Source organism: Micromys minutus, assembly GCF_963924665.1.
Source record: "Micromys minutus genome assembly, chromosome: 20".
NCBI classification, from domain to species: domain Eukaryota; kingdom Metazoa; phylum Chordata; class Mammalia; order Rodentia; family Muridae; genus Micromys; species Micromys minutus.
This window is the reverse complement of record NC_137955.1, coordinates 46,689,020-46,714,766: the sequence shown is the minus strand read 5'-3', so window position 1 is coordinate 46,714,766 and position 25,747 is coordinate 46,689,020. Positions and strand designations below refer to the sequence as shown.

General features: G+C 41.0%; 1 protein-coding gene across 1 annotated transcript in view; it reads right to left on the bottom strand.

The window, feature by feature from the left end:
- The window catches only part of SEMA5A (semaphorin 5A), a 402,276-nt gene that overhangs the window by 32,980 nt on the left and 343,549 nt on the right, over nt 1-25,747 (bottom strand). Inside the window, exons 15-16 of the mRNA XM_080933845.1 lie at nt 23,969-24,112; nt 14,337-14,484 (exon numbers count right to left, since the gene is read on the bottom strand). Coding sequence (XP_080789971.1) covers nt 14,337-14,484; nt 23,969-24,112 — 292 coding nt within the window. The remainder of the gene's footprint in view (nt 1-14,336; nt 14,485-23,968; nt 24,113-25,747) is intronic.

Genomic DNA, 25,747 nt, shown 5'->3' with positions numbered 1-25,747 from the left:
GAAGTGGTTTCCACTCTTTATTGAGCTTCTTCTTGGTAACCTGTAGTTCAACCAATTTAAGCTTATCCCCAACTAGCTTACAAGCAAATGAGACTCCGACTATGGTTATTTTATCTGGCTTGACAATGGGCAACCCCTAAACTATTCTAACCGCTGGCCTGGCTTCCTCCCTAGTGGTGTACCTCAGGTACCTGCTGTTTCTCCTGGTCATGTGCTCATGGGCGTTTCCCCTCATGTGACTTCCTTTCTCCCTGTTCTCTCCTCCTGCAACCAGCTCACTCCAAGCCCACCTACCTTAAATCCTCCAGTAACATGCTATAGCCACTTTTATTTAACCCATAGTTTTAAATCAAGGAATAAGGTTTACACAACCAAAGTTGAAAAAAAGGAGAAGTCCCTTATAGGCCCAGACCTTCAGGTATAGAATTTAGCATTACAATGCACAGCAATAGACCAAACCTCAATGGTAACCTCTCATGGATGAACATCGAATTTTATCGAATGTGTCCTCTACATTTGTTGAAATTGCTATGGCATTTTTCTTTTGGTGCTATTACTAGAGGATATAGTCTTTACAACAGCATCCATTTTGTTACCCACAAATATATTGTGAACATGAATACAGGAATATAAGTGAGATGTGAACGTATTATATGTATCTTGCACGTGTGTGTGTGTGTGTGTGTGTGTGTGTGTGTGTATGTATCTGTAGTGCAAGATATCTATGATCTGTGCACTGCATAAAAGATCCGTGAGATTTGTGTAGGGATGTCTATCTGTACTCAGAGAGAGGCCATGAACCTTTATTGTAGCGGGTACAAACCTGCCAAGACCTAGGCTTGTGGTGTTAGAACTCTTGGCAGAAGAGATGTGTTTTTAACATATACTACCCTGAAGATTAGGATTCTGGTCACACCTACTTCTAGTCCTAAGGACAACATTATTTATTTAATCCCCATCATCATCAGACCTACACCTTTTACGGAAGCCTTTGCTTTCAAACAAAATTCTCTCAGCTCTGGTGCCTGCAGCTAGCTTTGTTACCTAGCTTCTTAACATCCAATGCATTAACTAACTATAGTCCAAAGGCAACCAAGTAAAAGGTTCCCAACAGTATAAATGAGGCAGCTTTACATTAAAAGGTTGTAACAACTCCTGTCTGCCTGCATTGTTACAAAGACAATGGCTGCCTGGAAAGACTATGGATTGCATTGCTGGTCCCAAGTAAGGGGCATTTCAACCTCAGTTGGAATGATGTCAACCTTCTCACATAACACCTAACAAATCACTCACTGTGCAATTACTTCATGCTGGGCACTGGGAAATTCTAAGGGTGTGAGGGAGCCAAAGAGACAGGGTGCCTGCTCCTGGGAACCACTAAGGCTCTAGTGGTGAAGAACATTAGACAGTCCGGCCCTCTCCTATCTTCTCCATTTCAGTGAACTGATCTTGACACAGTCAAAGGCACATGGTTATGATTTAGAGCTGTGACAAGAAAATGCCTGTCATACACAGAGCCAGACTGAATAGGAAAAGTCCCTATTGTAATACACGTCCTGTTGTAAAAGTTCATGTAGAAAGCCTCACTCCCAGCTCTCTCCTTGCCCAAAGCAATTATGCTTATACATATACATGTACGTATACATATACATATACATATACATGTACGTATACATATACATATACATGTACAATTACAGCTAGGCTTTTTGTCTGTTTTTTGTTGTTGTTTTATTTTTACTTATTTGTGTTGTTGTTGTCTTCCAGAAAGATTTGCAGAGCATGCATGAAAAACCTTCAGGCAAATTTCTTTTCTGTAAACCAGGGCCTGTCCCTAAGGAGATGTTGAGTAAACCTGTAGGATCTTCAGTGCAGAGGCAGATTCCCATCAAAGACTCCTGGTGCAATACCAGTGGTGCAGCCAGCTGGCTTCTAATGCCAGCATCTCAAGAGGCAGCAAATGTTTGAGCAACATATTTCATGAAAGGTCCCAGAGAACACTGGTCCTAAAAACTCTCAGCTGTCATGCAAATGCAGCAATAGTGACCTGCTTGTCCAGGGAATTTCATTTTATGCATAGCAAACATGAAGGTGCTAACTTGGTCCTTCCATCCTTACTTGAGTGTGGTGACCTGTGGACTGTTCTCTGATCTTAGTCAGGCTCCTTTCTCTTGGTCCATTATCCCCTCGGTTGAAGCACCTTTGGGTCAGAGTTGTGCTGCCCATTCTCAAAGCTGCATCTCAAACACAGATGTGCTAGGACTTATTTTTTGAGGGGACCAAGTGGGGCTGGTCGGGTAGCTGTGTATAGACCACAGTGAAGGAACGTGTTAGGCAATGTGAAAGGGCTAAGCAGTTCTTCATGGGACACTATATTTCTGATATCTACTTACATCTCTAGAAGCCTGTATAGTCTTGGAAAGTCACTACCCAAAGCCACACATTATTGAGACCAATTTTAATGTTATAAAACAAAAAAATCGAGTATCAGCATTATAGGATGGCCCTCTTTAGAATGGGACTAAGTTCCATAGTCTATGACCTATTTTTAAGGACCATTTATCTTAAGTTTGTCTTCTAACTTAAACAGAGGCCTTGGAAGTAGCAGAGATAGAAGTTGTAAGGGAATTTGAAAGGATGACAGCGATTAAGTGCATACTGCCTACATGCTTGTGTACACACTGAAAGTATATATCTATACATGTATAGAAAGTACATATGTATATACTGAAGAAAATAACATGACTACATGTATATGCATACAAGCTTACTTGCCATATACACATACATACACACACATACATACATACACACATACACATATACATACATACACACATAAATACATACACACACATAAGTACATACACACATACATACACATATATACATACACAACATGCATACATCATTTGATAGGTTCTTTAAATCCAATAATATGTCTGTATTAAAGGAAATAATTTGAAGTATGATATTGCTTGCATCTCATGAATACATGGAAGGAGTTATACTGTAGAAACATGGAGCAGAAAAGGTAAGATGCTCCATTAGTGTAAGAGAGCTGCCCCAGAGTGGGCAGCTGAAAGGCTTGCTCAGAACCCCCATAAATGTTGTGACTCACTCTCCAAGGTTGAGTAAAGAATATTGCAGGTATCTTGTAACGGTATATGTCATACTCATGGTCTAAACGTCAGCATGAACAGATCTTACACGTGCTCAGCAGCCTGGTTTCCCACCCACAGATGACACACCCTTTCAGCTCTTACTTTCTCTAATTGTTCCGCTGCATCTGTAACATCACTATTTCCAAACCATTCCTCTTGCATACTTTTTGCCCAAGCTGGAAAGTGGGCTTCATGACCTTTGCAGAATTCCTTCACTCACCCACTTCATTCCCACAGCACTGATCCTTTACAAAGTACAGGAGCGAGGCACTCCCTGGTGACTGAATTCGAGGAGAGTGACTCGAACAAACATTGTGCCCATCACAGGGCACCTCACAGATGTGAATCCATCATTGAGAATTTCCTTTTCTTCCACACGTAAAACTTCCTGGCAGTAAACAGTACCAGGTGAGGTCTCTCCAAGGAGGAGATAAGTTAATTTTCAAAGAAGGTACATGTAGGAGACAGAGTTCTCTTCCTTTTCTTCAGTTGCAGATGTCAAGGCCTTATCAGTAAAAGCTATTAGCAGTTGCAAACAGATAAGAGAAAGAAATACATTAAGTAAGCCTTCTACTGAAATTGCCTGGCAAACATGAGCAGGTCCTGCTTGGTGTCTGGATTCACTGCTCCTGTTACTTTTGTCCCATACTCTGTTAACTTTGAGAAGCTTTGGTCCATGTGCTTCTGGTTTCAGAGGCATAATCAACCACTCGGAAGATTCCAGAATTTCTCTCCTTCAGCTACAGTCATTTCTTTCTCCAGAAAGACGACAACAGGGTTCCTGCCTTTGTGGGTTGTTCTCTAACAGCCTCCGATTGAGCAGTAGCTGGGATTAGTATATCCTAGGGCAGACATAGAGCTTGTCAACCCTCACAATAGACACAAGATGCCAAGTCATTGTGTTTGGATGCTCTTGTCTCACACGATGTGTCTTATAAAATGAAGCAAGGATGAGACATGAAGTAGGCCAACTCCAGCTCCAAAGGTCTTTCTTGCAGCTTTTCTTTCAAAGCAGAACACCATGCAATCTTGCCAGTAAGATTTTTAAACATGGCGTGAAGTGAAATGAGAAGATACCTGGGTATCATGACATCATCTATCACAACATCCACACCAGACAGAACCGCCTGTCACAGAGCAGTGCGACTCATCATCTGGATTGTAACTGACAATGTTGAATTGCTTCAGAAGACTAACTGGGTATTCCAACTCAAAAATATTAATGAAACAGGCTAGTGGGGGTAGCTGTGGCTAGATACTTCCGTGTGTGTTCACGTTACAAGTGTTTGGAATCAGGCTTGTGTTGCTAGAATGCCTTAGGACTATTAAAGTGAAACATCGGGAAAGCAGAAACGATGGCATCTGTGGAAAATATTCAATGTTTTAAGCATTTTTTTTCACATTTCAACATCTGTTGCTTTCTTCTTTAGTTAATTATGAGTTGCTTTGAAAATTATTACGTACGTGAATTACTTTTAACAACTTAAATTATACATGTTAAATAATAGCACAAGAGGCATGGAAATGAAATGAAAACAAAGATTAAAACCTTAAGGAAAACACATATTAAATTACATTGTAGATGTAATTAAACATTTACGTTACATCTGCAACAGAAAGGAGCCAAAGGGAGTGCTATCAAAGTTATTTTAAAATCCTCTGGGTACAGCTGCATTTGTGGGAGCAATTTTCCAGCCTGCCCGGCACTGTCTCTTGAACTCTGTCATGATGCTACTGACTCCTAGGCCACGTTGGTTGAGAGTTGTGTGTAGTACTTCTCTCTCACTCTCCCTGCCTTGAACACCGTCCATGTCTGGGCTGAGGGACTAATATTTACTGCTTACATTATAGAACATGAGGAAGAGTCATGAAACTCAGAATGAAGGTATAGGAGCATAAAGTTCAGGCGAACATCTACTAAGATTCTGAGACATAGGAGCCTTTCCCAGAGACATGCAGACTACAGTACGGGCAGCATGGTGCTCAGGGAGTGGAGATGCGATAATCAGCAGGGCATCTGTGTGCTTTGCTTATGCTTGCTTTACGGAATTGTGTCTATGAGACAGTGCACTGGTCCTTAAAGCTTGGAACCTACACCAGTCAGCGCTTTCCGCGTCTTCACCTTTGCTGTACACTGATTGAGAAGACTCAGTATTCACGTGCCGTGGATAGGACCACCCAGTCCAAGCTGCTGTAAGGCTTGAAAATGCAGACTAGCACCATGGCCCCAGTGTGAGTAGCAGCAGGATGGGCTGAAATATTTAACGACACAGCCCATTGAAAATGAACGCAGGCAGCATCCTCCATGTTACAAATTGTGTAGTGGAACAGGAAGTCCTGCACTTCTGCACTGTCCCCAAGAAGGGCACCAAGGTCTTTGTGGGATACATGGACATCTTAGAAATCGGTCAAAGAAGCACTGCAAATGCAATCTCTTAATTTAATGAACAATGTCCAGTAAGAGCAGAAACAGATAAGATGAGAAAATAAGCCCCCAGCTTGGACATGGGATTTTCAATGGACTAAAAGGTACCGAGAACGCTCTATCCAGATCATCAGCCGCTGTCACGGCATTGTCAGCAGAGATTAAGTCAAAGATGGAGGACACAACTGGAGATGGAGATGGTTTGAATGTGTTTAAAGTAATTTCTTCAGCGCACTTACATAGAGAACAAAGCCACTTTACCTACTCTAGTAAAGTATTCATGAGCTCCCACTCCTCATTGAAGAGCTGTGGATAGCAGATGGGTGCTATGACAGAGAGATGCTCAGTTCTCACTTTCATTAAAGGTTTGGGCCTTGGTGTGGTAGGCCAATCATGCTCAGATTGGTGGGCCCATACTCCTACATAGATGAGCAACACAAACCACTCAGTGATGTGTGTGGACACATGGGAGGTGTTGCTGGGAGCTGGAGTTATAGGGAGAATTGTGGGTGATTGTGATCAAAATGTGTTCTATGCATGCATGAATTAATAAAAAGAATTAATAAAGATGATATTAAAGTGATAAAGATTCTCGTCAGCGGGTCATTGTATATGTTGTGGCTTTAGACGGTCTACTCGTTCTGGAGAAATTATTATGTCCTGACAAAAATCTCAAACATTGTGCAAACATGAGGAAGGACTGTTGCCAAGCTTCTGCATCTGAACTTTAGGTATTTTAATATTAACTGTTAAAGGATCTCTGTCACAAAATTGATTGGTGAATTCTAAAAGGAAAGTGTGTGTGTGTGTGTGTGTGTGTGTGTGTGTGTGTGTGTGAATGTATGCATCTGTGGAATGTGTATATGATTTATACCATTTATCCATTGGAAAACATTTCCTTCATAAAAACTCTTTTTAATTAGTTTTGCCACCTACAGTATTTGAATCACTGTAGACAGAAAAGTAGTATTTTTTCTTTACAGAAAGAAATCTGTGCAACAGAGCTTTCTAACTCTATAAATAAAACATTTTTTGTGAAATATTCCAGATCTCAGTACCAACAGCAATTTCCAAAGATTGTAGACGATCATTTATATGTCCTAGAGGCAGAGTTGTGATGGATTAATTCCTGTAATCCATCATTTTTCCTTTTCTCTCCATCTGTATTATGTATCATTCTTAAACTTGATTGCCAAACTTTGGAAAGCTAGATTTGAGAAAATGTGCTCTTCTGTGGCCATCTACCCCACTACTCAATTTTGTGTACTGACATTAACTTTTACAAAATGCACAAGCCACATCTAACAACATGTGGTGGTTTTATTTTGACAATCTTTCATATTTTCAAGCTTTCCACCGAGCTATTTCCTAACAAAAGAAAGTGAGCTTCACATTCCCATGCTTATAAAGAAGTAATTTTCAGTTTCTGCTACGGTTATCAATCATTTCTCTTGAGAAGAATACTTGCAAATATAAGTAAATGCCCCTTACACACAGCACAACGGAATAGTTCATCATCTGATCGTCACCATGATGGTCAAGATCATGTTTCATCTTCCCAATAACACATCACATGAAAATCCTGTACTAGCTCATTCGGTTACAGTCATTGTTAAGGAAGCCCATGCTTTTTCTTATCAGTTATTAATGACATTAGAAAGGCAGCTAAAATGAATTGGATTCAAACTAGCTGAAGCCAGGAAACACTTTTGATCTCATGCATCAAACTTCATCCTGTGCATAGCAAGGCTGGCCCTCTACAGCCTGCTGTTCCGACTTCCATCTTTGATTCTGATCCCTTTAGGATGCCAGTGAGTGGGCAGCAGGTACAGTTTCACTTCCTGATACTCACTTCTGGAATAAAGGACCCTGACCTTCCTGCGTCTCTTTTTAAAAATCAAAGTGATCTTGTCTGGAAATTCCAGGCAGTTTTTGCTTTGCATATAGCCAAGGAAAGAAACAGTTCCAAAGAATGGAAAATCTCTGTGATGAATAAAAATGTCTGGTAGGAAATGAGATGATATAGTCTAATAATAAGTACTCACAAGTATTTGATGGAAGGAAATTTCTCAGGGGGTCTCTGGGATTTTGCAGGCCATGGGAGCCTCAGCAGCATTAAATTCCAGCCATTGGACAGTTGCTTCAGAAACTCTGTTCTCAGTGCTTTGTCCCAGCATGCTCAGAATCTCTTTTCATGAAGTCAGAAGTGACATGAGGCAAACCGTCTGCCTTTACTGCTTTGGAAAGGCGGTGCACATTTTACATCCACCCTCACCCACTAGGGTACAGTTAGTTCTTTATGCTGAGTCTTATCTACATTCTCCAGAGACTGCAGGATGCAGTCTGGTAGCATGCTGCCTCCACGAAATCCATGAAGATCCATCCCATCTGGCTTTTCTGTTTCAAAAGGCAATCAGATCCCTCTTGTCCACCCCAGTGACCTTAATCACAGGCACCAAAAGGGGCTTTTGCTTCCTTCTTCTTCGCTCCTTTCTTTCTTCCTCATTACTGTAGATCTATCTGTCAAACAATCTTTCTGCTCGAAGGCATTGCCTAGTTCTATGTGACATAGAGGTCAAACCAAGTTGTGAGGCTTGCTGCTCTCAGTCAATAACCGTGACGCATAGTAGGATCCAATCTGAAGGGTGGGGCCAGGAAGTTGCTGAGGCATTTAAGAAGTCATTAAGATTCAAGCATTCAGAACAGGACCGGAGTGGCATCAACGGTGTGCCCTCCAACTTCAGGATTCTGCCAATGTCCATGTGATAAATAATACCTCCTTGGGATAAAGTAGTGCTCAACCTGGTTGATATAGGCAGTCGCTTTGTGGAAGAAGGCCGGATTCCAGATCGGGATGTTCCTGACAAGAACCCAAGCTGTGTGGACACTGCACTCTGTGTGACTGGAGCATTTCCAGCTTTTAATATTGCTTACCTCATCAAACTTGGTGTTCATCAGACTTGAGTGATTAAATTGATTTCTGCATGTTGGGGTCTAAATGGGAAACTTGAATCTTTAATTATTTTAATTACTTTTAAGAGATCACAGGATGTGGAGGAGAAGCAAATGGCCCTGTCTGAGTGTCTAGCCTTGAGCCCGGATACACCATAAACCAAGCCATCTTTCTTTTTTTTAATGCCAAGTTTCCAGACCCTCAAGATAGGTGTCTTAACATAAATTGCACATCTCTGACTCACTGAAATAACTAATAATTTCCCTTGTAATTTCTTTAAGCAAAACCCACCAGTAGCAGTTATGATAACAAATAGTAATAGAATATTATTTTATCAAAACATTTAGTTTGAATATAATTAGAATTAACTAGTTGACTGTAGTTCTCAAACTTTGTTTAGGAAAACTGCCTTTTTAGACTTATAAAATCATAATGTATAAATCACAGATAAAATTTGTTATAGCCAATTATGTTTACTAGAGAAAGGCTTCCAGACACCGACAAAGGCAGAGACTGAGAACAACATCGGCAAAAAGATTCATGTGCGTGAATGGAGCAGTAATCACAGATTCAGAAGTTGATCTTAGAGCGTAGAACACTTCCTAGGAAAATCCTTGTGGGGTTTCTCCCTCCATCCTAGGCTGTTCTAGATGAGGAAGCACCTAACATTATACAAAGGACACTAATTGTGCTTTCTGTTACTTCCTTGGTGTGACCAACTGATTCAGAGAAAGGAAGTATGCTGACTCATCAGAGATTTCAGAGCTTGGTTAGTTTCTCACTCTGGATGCTGAGAAGAGGCAGGATGCCACAGCAGAGGAAACATAGGAGCCAACTTTATGTCGTGGAGAAGAAGTGGAGGGGAGAATGAAAGAGGGATTCCCAGTACCTTCTTCAAGGATACAACCCCAATAGCCTAACTTTCTCACATAAACCGCACCTCTTACAGGTTCTATGACCTCCAGTAGCACCATGGGCTAGAGGATGAATCTACATCACATAGACAACTGTAGAGTATTTAAGACTCAAATTATATTAATGAACTCACTGAAAGGAAGCCACCAACCAATGTCCAAACCCTATTCAAGTGTGTAAACTTCAGTCTTCTGGGTTCTTTCCCTGTCTATTTGTAATGCAGGGAAGCAGCAGTGTACTATTTGAGGAGAAAAAATGTTGCAGAGAAGCCATTGTTAATTGGTGACATTTTAGTCCTAAAATTTAAATGGGTGCTGTCAACTGGTTTAGCAACTTTGAAAGAAGGAAGACAGGTGTTTCTCAAAATGGGGTTATGACTTTTCTATAAAACGATATTCTGTTGCCACCGGATCCAGAAAATGTAGGGAATTCAACAACAGATATGACTGTCCCTGATAACAAAATTCTGTCAGATTCGGTTAAGCTATACCAAAGAATTCTTAGAAAATATTCAATGGTATATTTTATAAATTACACCATTTATACTATACTATTAGCTTATTTATACTCAGCAAACTGTTAGTAGTATCAGAAGTTGGGATGAAAACATTTTAAAAATTAAGATTACAAAGATAGTCTCTAGTGTCTTTCAGAATATTGACAACTTACAGACAGCACAATTATTGCAAATTTTTAATACATATTCATGAGGGAATAAAAACATCAGGTGACTTACTTATGAACTACAATTGTGATGATGAACAGGAAGACCTCTGAGGTGAACAGAGGACACTGTATACAACTCAGATTTAAAAAAAATGAATATTATGAAAATCTCAAATAATTTCTATTCTGATCATAAGGCCTCTCAAAACTAAACTGGCTTATACATTTCTGTCTTGAGGGAAAGTCTATGGACACTCTAGAAATAAATTAAAAAAAAAAGTAGAGCTCAAGGCCAGGGTTCAGGGACTTAACTGTTTTTTCATGGTTCTTGATTTGTTAAACAGGGAATATATGAGGGTATTTTGAGAACTCCAACGTGCTAACAAAAACACAAGGGCCATATTATAATATCCTCTCGTTATTTTGTCCATCAAAACCCACCTAAGACCTACTTGCCCATTTTACCAGCTTCTGAATGTGTCTATAGCGTCATTCCTGCATACAAACACACTTGAGTGTGTTCAACCAGCTCTGATTAACTTCCACAGAATCTCTTTGGATTGTATTGATCTCAAGGTCTTTCTTCTCGACCTCACTGGGCTCTTTGTGACCCCCTCTTATATCCAGGACATAACTATGTCCTTTCTTCCCTGTTGATATTTTAGATCATAGCTCCTGTTGCCTTGCTTCATCCTTTGTATGATACTTCAGTAAAAAATTAATACAGGCCACACTCGGACTGTTTCAGTCTTTGAATTATTTTTGCTGTATGTGAGACAGCTGCTTTCTCAGGGGGTTAGGGTTCCATTAACTAACTGGTCATACTCACACAATACAGCTTCTGGGATTCTGTATTTTCTTTCTTTCCTGTGTTATAATCTTTAGTCAGACCATCTGATTGATGTTTTTGATATGTGTTCATTTACTTTCACTTTCTATGCTCATGATAATCTCCTTATAATGTTGCCATGGTTGAAAGGGTGATAATGTTACTAAAACTCAAAGAGTGTCTAGCCAAGGAGCTACTGGAAATGGACAATTGCTGGGAAGGGAGAATAATTCTTTATTGAGGGCAAGGCTACTGGTAATTTTCCCCTCACTCAAGTGGGTTGTCTCATACCTTGGAAATATGAGTAGCAGTGTCTGGATTTTGAGAAATGAGACATATTGGGCAATAGAGGGAGAATTGGAGGTGATAATAAGGTGTATATATTGTATGCACGTGCGAAACTCTCAAAATAAAGAAAATACCAGTGTTGCTTATGAATGATACATCAAAACACACCCACAAACAAGGGCACAATATCTTGTTGTGTAATCATGTCTCAGTGTTTCTCAAGCGCTAGAGCCCTATGGTTCAACAGACGCTGCCGACCTAAAGGTGTGCAGCAGCACTTAGTCAGGGCTCCAGTGAACTCAGAAGCACAACCTGAGGTAGCTGGGCTCTAGGCACACACCCATCTCTCTCATTTGACTTGTGAGGCATGCAGAGAGGATGCAGGATGCTCTAGTGATTCATTAACCTGGAGTTGGGTTAACTAACTTCTCTGTAAGTACCATAGACTCCACATTCTTAGGTCATCAGAGCTCAGCCACAAGGGAGGAACACTGTTGTGTATAGACAGTCATTCAGCTGGTGATGTGTATGCGAGCGTCCACAGAAGGGGAGCCTGAGTCTCATAAGCACTTATTCCAGACACAATGACTTGATGCTTGAGGATACAGAGATCCAGAGGCAGGTGAATATGACTTGAGTGGACACATGAAGTCTAGGCCTCCCCTCTGTGTCAAAAATATGTTCCTCTAATATGACAGTTTCTATGACCCTTGTGCTGCACTATAACAATAAGCAAACACCAACCTTTTGGAATACCTTCAGAATTTGCATTTATAGTCAAACCTACCACATGAACTGGAAATTTTACAAGGGTCAAGTTTTATTCCATTCATATGCCTCTCTGTGGATTAATCTGTATATTATTGTTACTATTGACATCAACTTACAACAAGAATGCTGCGTGTGAGCTAGATGCTCACAGCCAACCATTGAACTGAGAAAGGGGTCCAGAATGGAGGAGTTAAAGAAAGGATTGAAAGAACTGAACGGGTTTGCAACCTCATTAGAACAATAATACAAACCAACCGAGCCCCCAAGTACTAAACCACTGTCCAAAGTGTACAGCTGCACATGTAGCACAGGCTGGCCTTGTTGGGCATCAGTCAAAAGATAAGCCCTTGGTCCTGCCAAGGCTCAATGCCCCAGTGTAGGGGAAATGTCAGGGTGGGGAGAAAAAAGGAGGTGGGGGTAGGGGGGAGAATGCTGTGTATTGCTTTATGAGTTCTGTGGTCTGTAAAATGTTTAGAATATAGGCACAGAATTACTTATCTCATGATTTTCTACAGAAAAATTTTATGTGCAGGAACAGAGCCTACACAGGAAGTACAACAGGAGAAAATTAGTTCAACAGAGAGTGAAGGCTTTTGTTAGACCCAAAAATCTTCAGAGATTTACCATTTAGATATAATATTTAATTTTAAATTGTAGCATTTAAATTTTGGTCTCTCTCTCTCTCTCTCTCTCTCTCTCTCTCTCTCTCTCTCTTTCTACCTATCTATGTATCTATCTATATAGCTATATATCATCTTTATTTATTCATAATAATGATGATAGATAGATGATTCATCCATACACATGTACACACACACATATATAAAGATATAGATATATCCATCTAATTCGTCTATCATCTGTCTGCTCACTAATTCTATCTATCTATCTATCTATCTATCTATCTATCTATCTATCTATCTATCTATCTACCTATCCATCCATCCATCTATCTATCCATCCATCGAACATACATCCATCCACCCACTCACCCACCCACCCTCCCACCTACCCACCCATATATCTATATAACTTATCGATACTTCATGAACATTTTTCTCATAGTCTAAAGTGAGCTCAGGCTTACTGTTGTTTTATTAGCAACAGTAAAGTATCTTTACCCCTATGAGGAAGAAGAAACCTACTTGCAAATCCTAGTAAGGAAATCCTCCTTCTTTGGCATAAGAGCTGATATAGTACCTCATAACCCCTTTCCTGTCCCCAAAGTCCCATTGGTTCTCAGGAGTCGTTCACGTTATATATTTCATAAAACAAGCTTTACAGCAGCATAAAAAGACATTGCTTAGTCTCAGGGAACAAGAGGTAGAGGTATCAAAGATCCAACCACAAAGGCCACTGAGAGAGAATGCCAAGTCAGCAGATCCTATGCTGAGTTTCTCCACCCAGCTTTTATGACTACATCTCATCCATCTTGTAGCCAGCACTGGGAAGGCGAGGAAGGGGAGCTCCCAGCCACACTCAGTGCTCAGCCACCCTGACCGAAAAAGCAGGGCACACAACAATGGGCCCTTAGAAAAGAGTCTGCACACATTAATTTTTATTTGGCAGTTTTAAGTGTTAAAGAAAATATGACCTGCTAAGGCAGAAGAAAAACAAAACCACAAGTGACCCCTTGTTCTCTCTGGTGTGTTACCAACTCACTTTGACAATGGTGCCAATTTCTCTGTCACAACACAGTGTAATGTCCACATTGTATTCTGTGTTCCTGGGAGCCCAGCACAAGTTAATCATGAACAAGACCAAATGGAGTGACCAAAGTTATCTCGGCACAAGATTTTGTCATAGCTCTGTACTTAGAACTAGAAGATTCTTCAGTCAGTTTATTACATGTGTGAATGCTTACCTCATGCTAATTAAATTTCCACCATGCCCTCCACATGCTTGTTAACATGAGCTGTTTGTGTGATTCATGCCCTCTAAAACTTCTGAGCTACAGGCACATGGACAAACATACTCAGTATTTAAGGAGAACTTCATGTTTGTAAAACATATAGTGTCTGGAGAGTTGATGTTTAAACAGGAGCTGGTGTTTGAGATCTTCAAAAACATAGAGTATGTGATGCCTTCCCATTTTCTGTACACAGAGCATGCAAGTTCTGCAAATCATAGTGTACAAAGTATCCAGTGTTGGCAATGGATCAAGTGTGAGCACAGCCCCTGCTGTGGGCAGATGGCCAAGTGCTAGCATCTAGCAAGAGTGATGGGCATCTAATGTGCTGGGAGCATCTTGCATGTGCAGGACATATAGGAGGTTTCAAGTTTGTGTTCTCGGTGATGGGTTGTGGGAGTAAGGTGAGTACTTACCACATTGCATCCTGCACAGTCAGGCCCATTTTCACAGGTCCTACGTCGGGCTTGAATGCCACCCCCACACTGAGCTGTGCAACGTTCCCAAGGTCCCCAGCCTGTCCAGAACACGTGTGGTGGGCAGAGTAAATGTTCATTGCAGTATCTGTAACGAGGAAACCCAGAGGAAAAGGAGATTGTTTAGTGCTCAAGAGGCCACCAACCTTTTCACTTCCCATCCCTGTGCCAGATGTTGAACAGATGGGCATGCTCTGCATGAGGGGCTTTCTGTGTCTGGAGTGCTTGCACCATACAGGGGCAGATGTGGTGCTGGCCATGCTGAGTGTGCACAGACAATGGGATACATGGCAGACAGCGAAGAGAATGCCAAACTCACAATGCAGGATGGAACTTCCTGTGCAGCCAAGTAAGGGAGAAACAAGACAGAACAAAACCCTTCAATAGACACCCCAAAATAGGAGCAAACAGAAAATATCTAGGTAGGGAGTTTATCTGCTAGGCATAAACATCAAACGATAACGTAGGTTATGAATTCAAAGTCAGCACAGCTTCCCTCTGAGTTTCTTATCTTTCAATCAAGTAAGGTGACAATCTTCTGAAGACAAAGAGTTTAACCATAAGCTTGTCATGAAGGCCTGTGACCCTTACTGCTTAGCTTATGTTTTCAAGTTTTTTTTTTTTTTTTAGGCTCTCAGAACATCTTCAAGTGATTTCTAGTTAAAAGACCACAAATCACTAAATATATTATTATTATATGTTTACAAAAGGTAGAATTATTTTATAGTAGTTCATTTCTGTACTTTTATACATACACCCATTTGGCCAATTTTCAAGTTAAGTACTTCAACTTTTCTTTAGGTCTATGATGACTTAACTTTTCTAATATCTTTATAACTGCATATGAAATGGAGTGAAATGAGAGAAACAAACAAACATAATAGGGCAGTGGACTGGCATTCTACAAGTGGTAGAACCTATGAAGAATATAACTGTGAATGTTGCCAAATTTAATGATACATTTGATGATTTACAGAACTTTGGTAATTTAACTCCATTTGTCCATTTACTGAATCTAGACTTAGCCTCTAGGGAGTATGGGATTATAAGACCCCCCCCCCCCATATCCTTCCACTTGCAAGGACATCTTCCTTAAGAAAGAGGCAGTAAAGATTCAGACATACTGGCCTAAGCTAGCAACCTTCATGACAATGTTGTTAATGACAACTAGATTGTGTAGAGCACTATGCAAAGAGAGGTACAAAAGGATTGCTGACTAGATGCTCACAGCTTCAGATGACTAGAGAAAATAAATGCACTCTCATAATGTGTACAGCACAAAATACCGTCATGACTACTTCTGTTACTTTTATCATTTACTGGACACCAAAACTGCTCTTGATCCTCCAAGCAGATGTATTTTGGGGTAGAAAAGTACATCTGAAGAGTAACTGGTAACCAGAAAGTAAGAAAGGAGTTGTATGATTCCGTGACAGATACTCTTGGAACGTCTGGTTGTTTTTCCATCAAACAGATGGAACCCTGATGGAGAACAAGACATTAGAAATGAGCACAAGGTGTAAAGAGAAAAGGACAAGCTGAAAGTCATGATGGGATGAGGGATAGAGCATAGTTACCTGCTCAGGAATTGGATTATGATTAAAGGGGGAAGAAAGAATTGAGCAAGAAAGTCAAATTATTCAGAAAACACGAGGAGATTAAATGATCCATCCATCTTTGACAAATAGTAGAAAAACCAAGAAACTCCTCATAGAACTCTGCAAGTAAAATAGCACCATCAGAGTGAGGCTAAAGACTCCTCATCGCTGGTGCCCCTTCCCACTGGTGGCCAAAGCCCAAAGCCATCAGAAGCTCTTTGAGCTGATTCTGGAGTCTGAACCTGAGGTGCAGTCACAAACAGAAAGAGACAACGGAGCAAACATTAGCCAGTGGTGTCCGACTGCATCAATAAGACAGAAAAACGATATGGGTTACATACACAGGATGGTGGGGAGCTGAGGTAGATGGCATTTGATGCCACTGGGCATGGTAGAAGTATCCGAAAGCAACTGTGTGAATGCATGAAGGATGCGCCGTGGTATCCAGAGCCCCCATCTCACTTCCACGGAGAGGCAGGAGACAATGTCACGGCTGGGGAGTCTCAGGATACTTTAGTACGACCCAACAAAGCACGTTAGCATCCAACAGCCTGGACACGTTGGCCCTGTGCAGTGGACATACTTTGTCTTTTCAGTATTCACCATGGGAAAGATATGTGGTATCGTTGTAAAGATGACAGCGCATACGCCTAAAGCATGGGTTCTCAGGGTCAATGCCACTAGACACTCTATGTGCTCACCTGGAGTAGAAACCGTCTACACAGGAGAGACACAGATACACAGAGACACAGAGATACAGAGAAACACAAGGAGACACACAGAGAGAAACAGAGACATCTCCAGGCATAAATGTGAGTTAAGAAAAGGTTAAGTATGAAGTTTTCTTGTAGCAAATATCTATAGGAGTCTAGAGTTACTGTACACAAATATTCATGTATATGCAGGTGTTTGGAAAGTTCCAGAAAGAAGCTGCTATTTATTGTAAGAACAGGTTAAAGGGAATCAAGAAAACTCATATTTCAAAACAATTCACATTTAACTCAAAATATCTACATGAGGCTCACAAGAGGGAGAACAAGGGGTGGGGGAGGCATCTCACATTTAAAAGCCAACTCATTGACATTTTAAATATGAGGTATTGTTATCCTACTTTCCCCTAGTTTCAGTTCTCAATTAACATGGGTACTCACAGACACACACTCAGAACACACACAGACACACACACAGCAGAAAAAGCAAAGGAAACCCCACTAAAAATGCCTCTAAAACCCTTTTGACTTTTAATAAGGAGCACAGCTCTGTGCTACCATATCCCCAGAGCAAAATAAATCAGCGTGCACAAATACTTTCTTGTATTCGCCTATAGCAGGCCACTGCTGAGAATGCTCAGCATGTTATTACAGCTAAAAAATCTCCTGTAAGGTTACCTGTGCGTGGAGCTCTGGATTTTGAAGTAGTGTTAATCAATTATCCCTTGGGACTTAAGGCCACTAGCAACCCATATCTCCTGTTCTTTCTCTCTCACTCTACAGTTCTCCTGTGAAACAAGCTACATGAAGATTAGTAGAGGTGATCCCTTGTCGTGGGAACGGTCAGAGAGGAACAAAAATGTCTTGGCTATCTCTATGCAGAATTCCGACCTACAGAGGATAGCAGCTGAATGCTGCCAAGGTTCTCAATCTGGATTCTCTGTGAATATGAGAAGAACATTTTATTTTTGAGTACCCTGACCTCAACCATGTTCCTACAGGCAGCCTCCTCAGTGAGCTGTCTAAGCAACAGTGACATAGAAAGTCGTTACTGGGATATCTCAGGCTGCTTAGATTGTTATTAATTATAGATAAATATTTGCCCAATGAGTCAGCATTTGATTCCCATTTCGCCAGTCTTATAAAAACAATGGGCTAATGTCTTTAACACATTACTGACTCTATTGGGTCTTCAGTGTCTGAAGTCATGGAGAGTCATGAACACATTTTATGGAGCATTAAAAATTAAGATTTCAGTTTTTCTCATGAGTGGTGTTATTTTTCATTTAAAAGCTAACTAATGACCTAGCACTGTCTCTCTATAAATCAACAATTTTTCCATAAGCACATTGTCTTTAAAAAAATAATGGTTTTCTGTAGTCGCATTGTGGCTAGATTTACAGCACCAACTCTGTCTCCTCCTCAGATTTCCTTCTGACCTGGTTGAGTCTATGTTGGTTCCTCATGACAATCTACACTAGCCCAGCCTAACTGAGACCTACGGAGGACCCGTTTTTCTTGATTCCCCTTTCCTGGTGATCCCTTTACAGGACATTCCAGAAGAATTAAGCCTTTTCATGGCACCAGACAACTGAGCATCTATAAACCACACTAGGAGGTTTAGGACAGAACACCAGAAGAAAGCAGTAACGCCTATATTGGGTATTACTTTAGCTCATCACAGAACAGAAACATTTCCATAAAGGTATGATGTCATCTGATACATTCTGTGCAGACTCTGAGACTTTAAACTTGAAAACACGTGGGGCAATCTCTGATATGAGCTTATACACTTTACCTTTTGGAACTCACAACTGATGGACTCCCCTGAATATGGGTCAGGCTTGTTACTTATAGCTGTCAGGACAGGAGATGTTATTTCTGTGGCTGTATCATATAACATTATAGTAGTTTTATTTCAAAAACATATCTCTCTTTCTAACTTTAACGGGCAGTGCCCTCTAATAAAGATGCACCAAGAAACTGAGGGCCTCAGCCTGACAGCCTACTAGAACTTTAGGCTGCCTACAACAGCACAAACTAGAAAGCCATCTGGGCCCAGGTGTGCCTCTGAGGACCAAGCTGTGGCTTCTTTACTGCAGCCTCCACATAGCCTGCATCCACAGAAGCAGAGGGGTTGTGTGTAGTCTTGGAACTCACAGAAACACAAGTTCAATTCAGTAAAAATTTTAGTATAAATGTGCACTCTAAAATAGATTACGTACCATGGAGCACAGTGCTAAGAGGTACCAAAACAACAAGAACCACAATAAAAAATTGCATTGAAAATGGTTCCAAGACTCAGAAGTAGGTAGAAGTGGGAATTTTGAGAAGTGGGGGTGGAGAAAAGTCTCAGTCTCTAAATATTGAATATTAGAAGTTTAGACTTTGTAGAACCTGACAGAGAAGGTTCTAGAAAGGAAATAGAATGCAGAATTACAACATAAAGGAAGCTCAGTTAGAAAACTGACTAACAAGGGGAATCGAGATGTCTGTTAACGAGATAGACAGGAGAGGGTGCTCAGCATCACGTAGATGTTAGTAGAATTCAAATCTAACGCACGCCGAGAAACCAGTTCTTCACAGCCAGTACAACGGCTCCAAACCCAAACCAGCAATAATAAACACCGGCAGGAATGAAGGGGAGCCAGAAGTCTACACTTTCTGGTGAGAAGGGACCACGGTGAAGCCGCAGTGGCAGTAGTCTGGCCCCCCTCTAAAGCAGAACACGCAAGCAGCACTCTCTCCCACTGTGATTTACACACAATAGTTGGGACAGGAAATTCCACAAGCCAGTTTTCATTCTAGCACTGTTTAAATAGGCAAGGGGAAGAGATGACCTGTGTCCACAGATTGGAAACGGAATAAGCAAAAGATGTAGTCAGACAAGTGGATACTGTCATGCATCCAGAAGGAAACCGAGGTCTGCTATGGGTTGCAATACTAATGGTGCTTAAAAACATTATGCTAAGCAAAGCAAACAAGACACAAAGGGACAGGCATTAAAGCTTTCCAATTATATGAGACACACAGAATATGTAAATTAACAGGAGGGATAGTCAACAGGATTTCCGGGGACCCGCAGAACATGGTAATGGGATAATATGGCTTAGTAATAATGACAAAGTTTTAGAAATGAGGAGTTGTGATTTTTTGCACAATAATGTGAGTTTAATTAATGCCAATGAGTTATGTACTTAAAATGGCTAAGTGGCTAATATATGTTGCTTATATTTTAACATGATAAAAAATGGGACAGCGTTCTAAAGAGTTAGTATACCGTGGTTGCAATATGTGACAAACCTAAAATTTTTCTCTATGGTAATATGAGAAGTAGAACCAAGAAGTGAGAAAGACAAGGAGTGAACTATGAAGAGAACAAAGTTTGGGTGGCACATGGATCAGACTTTGCAAATGGCAGAAAAAAAATGTAAAATTAAGAAGTAGCTGCCTAGCACTTGAGTGCTGTCTTAGTGACCTTTCTGCTGCTGTGAAAATACAGCATGACCAAGGTAACTTAGAGAAGAAAGCATTCAACTGTGGCTTGCTTACAGTTCCAGAGGTTCAGTCTATTATCATCACTGTTGGGGCACAGAGGCTTACAGGCATTGGCTAAGAGCAGTATCCTGATTCTAGTCAGAAAGAGAGATGAAGGAGGGGGAGAGGGATGTTGGGTCCAGCATGGGCTTTTAAAACCTGAAAGCTCACTCCCAGTAACAAACTTCCTCCAACAAAGCCATAACTCCTTCTCCTTCTAATTCTTCTAGAGTTCTGCTCCTTTTGACTGGGCACTCAGAGATCTCACTGGGATCATTTTTCTGCATGCCATCACACACTGCAGGGAAAGCTGGAGCATGCCTGTTTAACTTCTTGAGGAAACCTCCACAAGCTTGAAGAATGAGGGCAAACTGTGGCAATACATAGAATCTACCAGAGTCCAAGAGCAAGAGTGTGACTCAGGGGCCCTCTTAGTCACTGGAAGGAGCATAGCAAGCTACCAGTTGCTGTGTTCTAGCTACCTCAGCAGGACTGTAAGTCAGAGAAGGACTATCGCAGAAAGGTCTGAGACGGTGCCTTTTGTTTAGAACAAATCCCAAGGAGGTTTACTTAAGTCTTTTAAAGTTTATTAGAGAGTAATTTCAACAGCGTAGACAGAAGGGACCATGGGAACTTCTAAGGAAATGCCATTGGGCACATTCTTTTTTCTTTTCTTTTCACTTATTTTTATTGGATATTCTCTGTATTTACATTTCAGATGTTATCCTCTCCCCCTCCCATTGCCTCTGTGAAGGTGCTCCCTCTCCCAACAACCCTCTCCCATCTCAGCACATTGGTGTTTCCCTACACTGGGAAAACGAGCCTTTGCTGGACCAAAGGCCTCTCTTTCCTTTGATGCCAGAGAATGCTATCCTCTGCTGCATGTGCACCTGGGGCCAACATTCTACTGACAGTGATGTGCAAGTTTTACCAGCTCTGGTGAAACTTCCCAGTTGCTTAGGACAAAGGGAAGAGATTTTCGGGAGCTGAGCTCACAAGGCTGACCCAAGGACCATGGAGCAGGATGCCCACGTCCCAAGTAACTCCCAACACTCAGCTGGCTGCACTCAGGATTCCTTTGGAGAAAAGACTGAAGTGACCTTCATTTCTACATTTTTTTTTTTGGAGAAGAAACTGTCACAGCTGTTGTTTGTTGTTGTCTACCGCTGCTGCTATATAGTGAGAATGTCGATGACAGCTAACTTGTCCTTTTGGATAGAAATGGACAAATCAAGAAGTCCGACTTGGCAATTAAGAGCACTGACTGCTCCTGAGTTCAATTCACAGTGACCACATGGTGGCTCACAACCATCTGTAAGAGGATCTGATGCCCTCTTCTGGTGTGTCTGAAGAAAGCTACAGTGTCTACAATGTACTCATATAAATAAAATAAATAAATCTTAAAAAAACAGCAAAGTACTGCAAACAGAGCCCCAATCATATTCCTTAGATGGTGGGTGGTACTTTGCACTCTGGGGGTATGATTTAATGGCATATGGCATTGGGGACCCAGCAAATAGATGAAAGGTATTTGGCAGATGGTAGGTTATGAGAGATTTGGGGACAGAGACTTGTCTACACTAGGGAGAATCTAACATGATGCCAATGAGACTTGCTCCACCACCCTACAATCCCCCTCTCTGCAGTGTGGGCAGGCCCAGGATTTCCTTCTTACTGAGCCACTATGGCTGGATGAGTCCTGTGAATAGGTAATCCGTGCATAAGTTCTGCTTGTGTGGAGATGGAGGCAGCACTAGGAAGGCTCAATGGTCAAGGGCTTGGTGCAGTATCTGAGGTTGCACTGAGAGAGTGGAGCAGTAATTTCCTGTTGTTTTTGTTTTAGTTGATGGAGCCATAGCGACCGAACAGTAGAAGAACACCACAGTGGCACTCTGATGCTTGTACCTGTGCCTGCTTTATCCCACCTTATGGGTGACCTTTGGACAGCTGAGGCCTCTACTAAGTTCTGGCTCCTGAAGATATTTGTTCCGATAAATATTAGAATAAGAAAGAGTATCTATACATCTTATAGCATGAGTTAAAAAAAGTAATGTGAAAATTCCCAGGAGATTGTCCTTGAGGTCACACATCGATAACCTTTTTGCAGAAATCATTAACTATATTGCTGACACTGATTGAAGTTAGGGAGAGGATCAGTTCATTCACCTGTCACCATTCTTGGCTTCTGTGAGTTTAAAGCTATTTAAATATCACAAAATTCTATTAATTATTTCATATGCCTGTCCCTAAAATTGTGTACCCTCCCTCCTTCATCCAATCATCAAGTATCACCACCGCCAGAATCAGGACAGGTTTTCTTTAGTGTGGTGATCTCAGCATCTAACACAGCAAGTAATCTAAGATATTTTTGTTTACAGAGATTGTGGAACATAAAGTATTTGTTTTCTCTTCTTCTTCTGAAATTCCTGTTAGTTCTTTAGAAGAATAGTCAATAGAGATGCATCAGTTTATGAAAACCATACATAGTCCACATTCTCACATTATTCTTTATTATTGGAGGTAAATTTTTCTTCTATCACCTTGTCCCTCCTGTGTCTGTGACCCAGACTCAGAGAAGCTTTTGCACAGATGAAAGTGATTTCATTTTAGTGGGGTGTTGGGAAATATGGGAAGAGTCCTCACTAGTCAGCTCTCTATCAACTGGTATTCAATGGAACACTGCAGACAGTCGGCGCAGGACTGTCTCAGGGGACCCACTCAGAAATGACAAACCCTGTCTGTGTGTGACAGCAGCTTTTCTTTCTCTCTTAGTCAAAAGGAATATAATCATAACTGGTAAGTAAAAAATTCAATGGCAGAAGAAGAGGAATGGTCTTCCTAGTCGCTATCAAGATATACTCAATGCCCACTGTAAAACTATGTAAAAATCAAAAACCCTGCTCCATTTGTAAGAATACATAGCCACATATGGACATGGAATATGAGACTCCAGGAACCGGTGCTATTAAGTAGGAGGCTCTCTTTTTCATTAAAAGGCCCCGGAAGGCTTTCAAATAGATGGTGAGTGTGTGTGTCCTAAAAATGCTGTGAACTTCACCTACAGCTTTTCACCCACAATAGGGACAGAGTAGAATACATATTCAGTAGGCATGGAAGAGAAAAAAACAAAGAATAGACTTTGATTCTACAACAAAACAATAAAAACCCTGAATTGGATCCAAGTCTTGGATGGGAAGTCCGGATAGAGCACTGAACCCCGAAAGTCTTCATGAAAACCATCTTGCCCTGTGGCTGCTATTGCAGCACGTGGCAGTGTTTGTCAGACTAGGCAGTACACAGATAAAGCCTCCTCTAAGTTTTCTCTCACATGCCTGCCCCCTCATACCCCCAGCCTAATGGGAACTTCTTTATCACCAGGACACGCTGGGACTTGCAGCTTCTGACAGGCTAACTGAAATAACAACCATTCTCCAGCAGGCACAGTTTCTGGGTGCACAAAAGCGCAGCCCACAGGTGCCCTCGGTTCCTGAGCCTTTAAGTAACTTCAGATTGGATTCCCAGTTCAAACATGCAGGGAACCTGGACCAGAATGAGGCTCTTCAGACGAACCTTAGGTCAAAACTGAAGGATGTCAGAAAACTAAGATGTGGGTTAGTTTAACGGAGAGGAAGCCATAAATAAAATAAGCTAGATCCCAAAGTGAAACTGGCTCCGCCGGAAGGGCAGTCAGTGCGCTGATGCGGATGCAGGAACACTTGGAACCTACCTTTCCTCCCTGTTCTGGCCCACGCACACGCGCCCTCCATGCCTGGGCGTGGGGTTGCTGCAGGAGCGCTGTCGCACCTGGAAGCCGATGCCACAGGTAGTGCTGCAGGGAGACCAGGAGGTCCAGGGAGTCCAGCCTCCATTCCTGCAGGAGAGGAAGTGATTCAGTACCTCAGTTGAACCAGCTCAGTCAAACGCCATCTGCATCTATTGCTAAAGCCTTTGTACCAGCGGCAAACCATTTGGATGTGTGGCTTCCTGGAGGAGGGAACTGTCTTTGAACAGAGCACACTGGTAACCTTTGTGGCTTTGAGTTCCCTTACAACTGGCATTTGGTGAAAAAGCTCAGACTATTCCAAATGTACCTACTATGTTTGAAATAGTTAAGGAACTTTAGTTATTAAATCTTCAACCTATTAGAATGGTATTTTACTGCACAGTATTAGACGTGATTCCCTAACCTATAAAATCTCCAATTTTACTTGACTTCTGACACATCTGTTATAACACAGGAACAGTGCCCACAAAATAGAAAAACACCCAAAGTCACATACAGCACATTCTATTAAATCTAAGAGCAGTGTGCATGTACAGCCTTACAGAAAGAATTCGAGCTGAGAACAAGTGGAATTTTCTTCAATTATTTCCAGCAGTTTTGTTAAAAAACCAAGGGGGGAGTATTTAATTCAGAATTAGACAAGGTCATATGCATTCATGCTATAGTATGTATAGAATGATAGAGTATATTTAATAATAAAAGAAAAACAAGATGAATCTATTTCATCAAAGTTATTCACAAAATAGGCTGCTATTAACGTACAGTTTTCAGTGGAGTAATCTTTTTCATAAAGTACCGATATATTCAGTGTTTGCAATTTGAAATCTCCCTTAGACAAATTTCTAGGCAATTAAAAATAAGCTGTGGGTATTTTATTACTGGGGGCACTAGAATATTCATTGTAGTGCTTGGTCCAAGCTCCTCTGGGTATTGTGTGTGGAACTTCTTCTTTTTCTCTTTTCAAAGATTGATTCATGTTTTTTATATCTTATCTGTACACATCTCCACACCAGAGGAGGGCATCAGATCCTATGGGATTACAGTTACAGATAGCTGGGAACTATCTATAATGCTGGGGGTGCTGGGAATTGAACCCAGGACTTCTGGAAGAGCAGCCAGTGCTCTTAACCTCTGGGTCTTCTCTTCAGTCTCAGAACTTCTACCTGTCAATCACACAGACACCCCCCAGGCATCCTGTATCCTCAGCTACTCTACTTCTATGAGCTTGGGACAAGATCAGTTCACACCAGCCTTTACTTTCCCTTCGTACGTTCCTTTAAGAACACAAAAGTATGGAATGGTAATACTAAAGATATCAGTTTAAATATATAAGTTGATATAATTAATAAATTCTGTATTTAAGATGAAGCTTTCTGAGAAGTTTTAAATATGTTTTGTAGTTTTCCTAGCTTACCACCTGAAACCTAATACTAACCGATCAAAACAGACATAGTTTGATGCATGGTAAGTTGTTGATTGTTGATAATTTTATCAAACAGAGACCACATCCAGCATTACACATAAAAATAACAAACCATTTTCTTTTTAATATCCTTCTACCCACAGCCTTACACATTGTCAAAATAATTCATGGGGTTATTAAAACTTTACAACATATTCTAATATTCTTTTAAAATGTTAATTTCTCAAGCTTTTGAAAATATGTGGCTTTATGGCATATTCTATATAAAGACTGACATATTATATTTATAATATGAAGAT